The 7,672-nt window shown below is 49.0% G+C and overlaps 1 protein-coding gene across 3 annotated transcripts; it reads left to right on the plus strand.

Moving 5' to 3' along the window:
• MIIP (migration and invasion inhibitory protein) lies at positions 1 to 6,522 on the plus strand. 3 transcript variants are annotated; one of them, XM_066637714.1, is made up of 10 exons: positions 1 to 72; positions 1,653 to 1,836; positions 2,024 to 2,491; positions 2,945 to 3,047; positions 3,342 to 3,453; positions 4,006 to 4,070; positions 4,519 to 4,648; positions 5,104 to 5,200; positions 5,797 to 5,961; positions 6,368 to 6,522. In XM_066637714.1, the coding sequence occupies exons 2-10, from the start codon at positions 1,663 to 1,665 to the stop codon at positions 6,506 to 6,508; spliced, it is 1,455 nt and encodes a 484-aa protein (XP_066493811.1). In that variant the 5' UTR covers positions 1 to 72; positions 1,653 to 1,662; the 3' UTR covers positions 6,509 to 6,522. The 3 variants fall into 3 exon arrangements, with proteins under 3 accessions (XP_066493811.1, XP_066493813.1, XP_066493812.1); XM_066637716.1 differs by having other exon boundaries at positions 5,797 to 5,904; XM_066637715.1 differs by lacking the exon at positions 1 to 72 and adding an exon at positions 80 to 109.
• The last annotated feature ends 1,150 nt before the right edge of the window (positions 6,523 to 7,672 follow it).

Here is a 7,672-nt window from a genome sequence, read left to right on the forward strand (position 1 = left end):
GGGTCTGCCCGCTGGCCAATCAGGGCGCGTTCGGAAGCTTCTCTTTGCTACAAAGTAGGCAACCGACCAAAGGTGAATGAGTGAGTGGGGCGGCGAGGGGGCTCTGAAGGTAGCTGGGGGATCAGTTGGACGTGGGGCTCATGTTTGCGCAGGCGGGGGTGCTGTGGCCCGAGGAATGGAATCAGTGGGGTTTCTGGCTCCGCTGGGGCAGGGAGGGGGCAAGGGGATTCCAGCGCTGGGCTGTGGGGTGGGTGGATGAGCAGCTGGCTGGTGCCCGCAGGTTTTCCCAGGTGTGGGGCCAGTTGGGGGGTGGGTGCAAATGGTAATTAGAAGAAGGGTTAAACCCCCTTTCTGCCAGGGCTGTGGTCCTGATTCAGCCCCCACTGCACACTCACAGAGCTCTGATTATGTTTTTTGATGGGAGGGGGATGGTCAGCAGCCCCCTGTTGCGCCCCCAGCAAGCCCACCGACTTAAAGTCTGCCCCTTCTGACCAGTGCTTAATTTAACAGCAAAAGGCCTAATAGGTGCTGAGCTTTGCCAATCTGTGTTGCCCCATCTGAGTCTGATGGGGGTTCTCCTTATTGGGTGATAAGTCAAATGCACTCTGCCTGTGCTCAGGAACTCTGCTCCCATTTTCTTGTGTAATTTTTTTTTTATTTGGGAAAGCAAAATATGTTGTTTCCTGTAGCATCCCTGTAAAAGTACGGAAAACAGATTTCATGCAGTCTGTGGCTTTCAACTAGTATTGCAGACATGCTCAGACCAAACCTGGGAGTGAATTAACCCATTTTTCCCGGCCCGCAGATGTACACATTTGGTCCCTGTTGCGTATATGCAACATTGAGCAGAAATGGCTTGAGTCCACCTGACTTAATAAATATAAAGCTTCAGTCTTGCGAATAAGTTAATTGAGTTACTGTTTTTTGATAGTCTTTAAAAAAGAAAGGCGGAAATCCTTCAGATGTGCACTGGGGCAGAATCCCTGTTGCTCCTGTATTGAATAGTTTCTGATACCAGTGTGAATGCAAAGTGGGTGGGGAAACTCCAGTTTCCTGAAGGAAGCAGCTCTGTTTGTAGGGATTTAATTTCTGCATCCTCTGGACACTAAGGAGTCTGGTACAGAACAGTCAAGCTGAATTAATCACACAGGAGCTTTGGGCTTAGAGGAGGGAGGGCCAGCTTTGGAAATACAAATGTCAGCTGTTAATTATGGTTGTTAAAAGGAACGTGTCTAGCTCCAAAGTTTCATGGAGATGTCATGACAAGACTCCTTCTCAAAAACTCAGTAACAGCAGGCATTCTTTCCAGAGCATCAGTTTACTTTAATGCTGCATTTAAGATTAGACAAGTTTCTAGTCCTGAAGCAGTTTTGCTGATCTCTGCTCCTAAAAAGCATTCATTCCATAACTCTCAATGAGACATAAGCCATGCCTAACTTTGAGTTTAGTTCTGGTGCATAGGAAGACATAACAGAGTGAGCGTATGCAGAGTGGATTTTCCTTATCCCAACCATGTTCACCTTTCATAGGGATTTGATAGTTCCAGCCTGGAGAATGCGACTCTTCTAGACAGATCTGAACCCTGAAGCTAGTGAACCCTGGTGTAAAATATGAAATTTTATTTATGGTAATCTCTCCTCTTTTGAAACAAGAGATAAGAAAATGGACCAGGAGCAACTAGAGAGGCTCCGTTACATGAACCAAGATTTGCTACAAAGACTAAAAGCAAACCAGGAGGAATTCAAGAAACGGATTCCCATCAAGCCTCAGTCCCATTCGTTGCTTCTCAAAAAAGCTGCCCCTAAGAACCGGCAAGTTCCAGATGCCAGGAATGGGGTATGTCAAATGCTATGTTTGCCTGCTGGAATCTGTAGTCATTTTCTCTAGATGGAGTCAGGCTCTGGGATACCGGGTCCTTCTGTTGACCTTTGCCTCTGTCTCCCTCTTGCTGTGTCTAACTTGGATTATAAGATGCTCTGGGCTGACGCTTGCTGACACTGTTATGATGGTGTTCTTGTTTCAGAAAGAGAACCAAGGGCAGTTTCCTAAAAATGTAACATCAGTGTCCATGGAAGGAGAGCCCTGGGTGGAGAGATTGGACCCTGCAAAACCCACTATATCCTGCAATGAGTCGGTGAGGGAAACACACCAACAGGGGCATTCATGCACTGACGCGCCTGGGGGCAAGGTGATCTTTGTACCCTTTGCTGCAGGAGAGGGATCCACCAGGGAAACCTGCAGAGCAGTGAAAAATGGCAGTGCCCCGAAAAGCTCGAGGAAGCCACGTGCGCCTGCAGGCCATGGAGAGGCGAAAAAGCATTCTGCGAATCTTCGTGGAGTCTCAGAGAGGGACCGGCCAAAGACCGGAGTGGAGCCAGGCCAGACACGGGCCAAAGGGAGTGGCAGGCCAAAAGTATCTGCTCAGATGCTGCAGACCCCCAAATCGATCTTGCTCACACCTGGTGGCAAAGAATCCAAAGAGAAAACGAAGGTGGGTGCATGGCCTTCTCTGAAGGCTTGGCAACTGGCAACCCCTGAGCAAAACCTAATAATAATAATAATAATAATAATATTGGTATTTCTGTACCGCCTTTCTGGTCATCAGATTACTCCTCTGACTTTATTCAAGGCGGTTCACATAGGCAGGCTATCTCTAAACCGCCACGAGGATTTTTACAATCACAGAAAGGTTCTATCTTTCAAGAACCGCACAACATTTCAGATGGATCTGTCACAGTCTGGTATCACTTCTGGCCCCCAGTTGCCTCCCAGGCTGGCTGACAAGCAGCTCCTTCATCTCTCACTTGGAGGGCAGCCAAGACGCTTCTTCAACCTTTGCCCCCTGCCCGGCTGCCGGGTTCATCTCTCCCCAGAAAATGCTACCAATGTTCGGCTTTTGTTCTCAAGTTTCCTGCTGGAAACGGGACAATGTTTTTTGTTGCAGAAAGAGGCAGGACGGGTGACATTTATGTCCAGCCCTGAGGAGTTTACGATCCCAGCAGACGACTGGTCAGTTCGCCCTTTCTTGGGCTACGATTGGATTGCAGGTGGGTCCATCTCCTCGGTTTGCAGCGAACTCAATCCAACCACTTTGTCACACCAGCACTGATGTTGATTTGATATCATGTTGCAAGCTGCAATTTTTTTATCTACCTTTTATTGTTGGCTAGCTTGGCGTGTTCTTAAGTGCCAGGTGAGAGAAGTGCTGATAATTTGTGGGGAGGGGCGGGTGGGTGAGTGGAGCTTCCATGTCCAAAGACAGTATATCAGATGCTGAGGAGGCACAGGGGCATCTATTTTGACCTGACTTATCCCAGACATGTGCTTCCTTATTTTCTTAGGGCTGCTGGACATGGATTCCTCGGTGTCAGAGAAACCGGACCAGTACTTCTCTGAGCTGCAAGACTTCCGGCGGGTGAACAAAGAGGCTTGCATCTATGACCAGCGTGCACAGTGAGGGCCAGGAACAAGCATAGATACTGTGGGTGGGTTTGGGGTAGCCTGGAAGATCTTAGAGGGGAGAAGGTGGGGATGGCATTTGAATGATGAATGAGCCAGGAGCTTTCAGTTACGAGCATCTCTCCTGCAGTTGTCAGGTCTTTCATCTGTTCTCCTGCTCCAAATGTCAATCATAAGCAGGGTTGCGTGCACACGTAAAGAAGACATTTAAGTTCTATGTCGAGGGAAGCCAGATTCTGCTGTTTGTTTCAGCTTTGAATCATTGAGCAGATATGAATAATTGATTGTCTTGCACAATTCTGCACATTTTTGCCAGCTTGCATAACAATCTGGTTTTGTTCCTTGGGGGACAGCCAAGGTCCCTGAAGGACTGATCATCTTTTCTCAGCCATCTTTTGGCAGCGATGGTCTGCATGCTTCCAAGCTGATTTTCACATGTTCATGTGGTCTAGAAACCTGCTTGTTTTTGATTTTCTAAATTCTTAATTTGATTCTTGAGATCCTTAAACCATGTCCTCTGTGTGTGCCCTGTTTGTTTTTGTGCAGGTCAGTGATGTCGGGACCCTTGACTCTTGATGAAGAATCAGCTGCAGATTTGGCTTCCCATCAGTGTACGATTAAACTCCCTCTTCAAATCTACCTGCAGTGGGCCAGCAAACATTCCTCTGGGGCAGTTGCTTTCATGCTGCCTTCCAGTAATCTCTGCAGGTTTTTGGGAGCTTGTTCAGGGTTCCTTAGTGGGACAAGATCTGGAACAGCAAGAGATGTGCCACTTGGGGGCAGTGCAAGTGGTCATATCCTGGCAAAGGAAGGCAGGACATCCTGGCTGCATGGAGGATTCAAGAGAGATGGGTTTTTGTACTTCTCCGTGCTATGTGGAAATGAATTCTATTTCCTAAATGAATTTTATACCATTTATTCTGTTGCCCTTGAGGGGGATTTAGCCTTCTGGTGACCAGCAGGGGCCTCTCCTGCCACCGTTTCATTCTCCTGCTCCGTTTGTTCCTGGCTCGTGAGATTTTATGTTGCAGCTGCAGCATTTTCTGGTCTTCCTCACAGGTGTCTTCTGCTACCGGCTGAACAAGCGCCTATTTACGGTGCCCATTGATTCTGAATCGGCCTGTCCCATTTGCAAAACCCCCAGGGCCAAGCAGCCTCCAGAGAGCCTTGTGGAGCCAGCTTTTGTCAGGTGAGCATCTCAGATTCCTGTACTTGCTTCTGTATGAACCAGCTCCTTTCTGAACAGTGCCTGGGAAGGAGGCCTGGCCTGGTAACCCAAAGGACAAGAAGCACCGAAATCCCAAGAAACGTGTGCCTCTGCCCTCTGCTTGTGGCACACAAGCAGCAGGCTTTGAAACGGGTGACTCTGGTACCATCCACCAAGGGTGTTGCTGGCACAGTTACCAAAATACAAAAGGTTGGTCTCTGCCCCGAGGGGCTTAACGTGCAGAGCTTAACATGGGAGGCAACAGAGGGAGAAGAATAAAGGAAGAGGAGGAAACTTGCATTGATTTCAGAAACATGTGAATTAGTGTTTGTTGCATTTGAGGAGGGGGACAGAGGTATGTGCTGCCAGCAGTTCATGAGGAATTGGGTCTCCTCAGTCTTTCCAGACTCTGCTTAGACGTGACATTCTTCTCGCAGGGTCAGCATTCCCCGGTCCACCTTCCTCCCAGCTTACAAGCACAAAATTCATCGAAGGAAAAGCTACGAGCCAACTGATAACCTGGCATTGCCCACGGTGAGATGCCAGCTTCTGGTCTGATAGAGGATCGGAGCTGGAAGGGAACCTCCCCTCCCTAGTTTCTAATCCCATGGAGAATTTTACCACCCCCTGGCAGGGGAGGGCACCAAGATGCAGGTCTCTTGTTATCTGGTGTGCTCCCTGGGCATTTGGTGGGCTGCTGTGAGATACAGGAAGCCGGACTCGATGGGCCTATGGCCTGATCCAGCGGGGCTGTTCTTATGTTCTTAACTACAATTCCCAGGAAGCCTTGCAGGTCTCTTGTTATCTGGTGTGCTCCCTGGGGCATTTGGTGGGCCGCTGTGAGACACAGGAATCTGGACTAGATGGGCCTATGGCCTGATCCAGCAGGGCTGCTCTTATGTTCCTATGTTCTTAGGGGCCGTGACAGAGATGTGGGGCCAGATCAAGAGAGGGGGCATGGGGAAGCTGCAGTGGGGGGGGGGGTCACACAATAATGTGTGTGTGTGTGAGAGAGAGAGAGAGAGAGAGAGAGTCCTGAGGATCCCCACCCTTGTACAACCAATGAGGATCTGATTGGAGCCAAAAAGCACTCACGCTTACACCCGTGCTGTCCACCTCTGTCCCAACAGCACTGCCTGGCTGGGTGGGGGCACCCCGTGCAGCCATTCAGCCCCACACTCAGCAGCCTCGACCTGCGTTCCTCTCTGGCCTCCAAGTCTCATGGCTGTCTGTGCAGGGTAAGGACCCAGAATCAACAGAGGCAGGGGATTAAGAACTGTTCAAATATACAAATGGTAAGCTTTGGTTGGGGGGCTTTGGGGGGGTGCAGATGCAGGATTCTTCCCTGTAGACTCAAGAATTTATAAGCCTTCTGTATCAATAAAGCATTTTCCCTGAATAAGACTAAATAAAAAAGTGAAAATGGTTCTCCTGGACTGGAGTCACCGGTCCTCTCGACCAGTATTCTCCTTCGCTCACTGGCCTCTGGGGAAGCCACAAGCTGAGCATTGAAGCAAGTTTTATTTTCCCTGCTCTTTCACTCCCCCATCAACTGGCATTCAGAGAGTATTCACCCATCATGCCCTGAGCAGGGGGGCTTCGCAAGACCCATCATGCCTCACCATAAAGATGAATAATGATACAGCACAGCCTTGCTGCCTCCCTGATATCAGTACTCCCATCTTGCATTCTGACTTCCAGACTTCCAAGTCGAGAGTGTCTGGCGGAACCAGGACTGATGAGCTGCTCGACCTTTCCCATGCCACGGAATTCGAACTCGCCAACGGGAGTGGGCTGTGGGACCACCCTAAGAGGCCAGGCTGCAGAACAAAGTCCAATTAAAATTCTTCTCTCTCCTTTCTCGCCTGCCTGTTGATTTTAGTCCTGGGTGGGGAGCAGGAAGTTTTGCATTTTAAGGACTGGGACTCCCACCCACCTCCCCAGGAGAATATATATATTCCACCTTTTTCTTCATCTTCCAGCCAAGGTGGCTTCTACACACACAAAAGCAAAACCACTATTTTAAAAATATGTTATGTCTTTAATTGTTTTAAAAACGGGGATGAGCTTACAAACTCTTTTTTTAAATAAAAACTGTTTTGACTTGTCTGTGGGAGGTGTTTGAGTGCTGGCACGTTTCTTGTGGCAGGGGGTTGCCTGGAGAAGGCCCTGCTCCTGTAGGTGATGTTTGGCACAAGCATGTGTGGTTTGCCCTGGATCCAAATGCAGAGGCAGGATCTGAAATATCCCACCAGAGTTGCTCTCGCCACCAAACCATGGAGCTGTGATGGTGGGCAAGAGAAGCTCAAAGGAGGCTCTGGATGGAATCTCTGGAATGCTGGTTGGTTCCTGGCTTGTTGCCACAGCAGCAAGTATGCAAGCTCTGTTCCAGTGGTGGGGCTTCTTGGCTCCACAGAACTCTGTGACACAGACCTTACTGTGACCTTTCTCCGTCCCACAGCTGCAAAAGATGCTGGCCAGGCTGTTATTCTTCAGTTATGAACTGTGGTTTCTGGGATATGGCAGTAGTGCCAGTCTGCGGCGGGATACTGGTAAAAATCTGCAGCTGCCTGTGCTTGTCAGTACCGGGTAGTAAATTTAATCACCCAAGATCTTCCCTCCTTTATTTTGGTCAGAGCCTTGGCAACTGCCTGTGCGAAATGGAGATTTGGGGTGGTGGCACCTGTGTAAAATGACAGATTCTCAAATAATCTACATTTTTACTTATTATTTATACTCTGTCTCAGTAATGTACTCTTCTCAATGTTCTGTCCATGTTGTAAACAAGACTGGGATAGAACTTGAACCAGGGAATTGGACACTAGAAAAATAAATTCAAACTAAGGGGGCAGAATGTTTGGGAGTTACTTAGCTCATGGTTGGAGTTACCAGCAGCTTCAGGGTGAACTTTTGCCTGCCCTGCCAGGCATTGAAAGTGTCAGGCTCGAAGCAGGGTTCAAATCCCCCACTCTGCCACAAAGTTCCACAGGTGCCAGTTGCAACCGC

The sequence above is a fragment of the Tiliqua scincoides genome, chromosome 9 (genome assembly GCF_035046505.1).
Source record: "Tiliqua scincoides isolate rTilSci1 chromosome 9, rTilSci1.hap2, whole genome shotgun sequence".
NCBI classification, from domain to species: domain Eukaryota; kingdom Metazoa; phylum Chordata; class Lepidosauria; order Squamata; family Scincidae; genus Tiliqua; species Tiliqua scincoides.

What these genes read in the sequence shown, in the direction of transcription:
- MIIP (XM_066637714.1), top strand. Translation starts at nt 1,663, where the DNA reads ATGGACCAGGAGCAACTAGAGAGGCTCCGTTACATGAACCAAGATTTG. An exon ending in ATAACCTGGCATTGCCCACG is followed by an intron (nt 5,201 to 5,796) that starts GTGAGATGCCAG and finishes CTGTCCCAACAG; the next exon opens with CACTGCCTGGCTGGGTGGGG. An exon ending in ACTGTTCAAATATACAAATG is followed by an intron (nt 5,962 to 6,367) that starts GTAAGCTTTGGT and finishes TCTGACTTCCAG; the next exon opens with ACTTCCAAGTCGAGAGTGTC.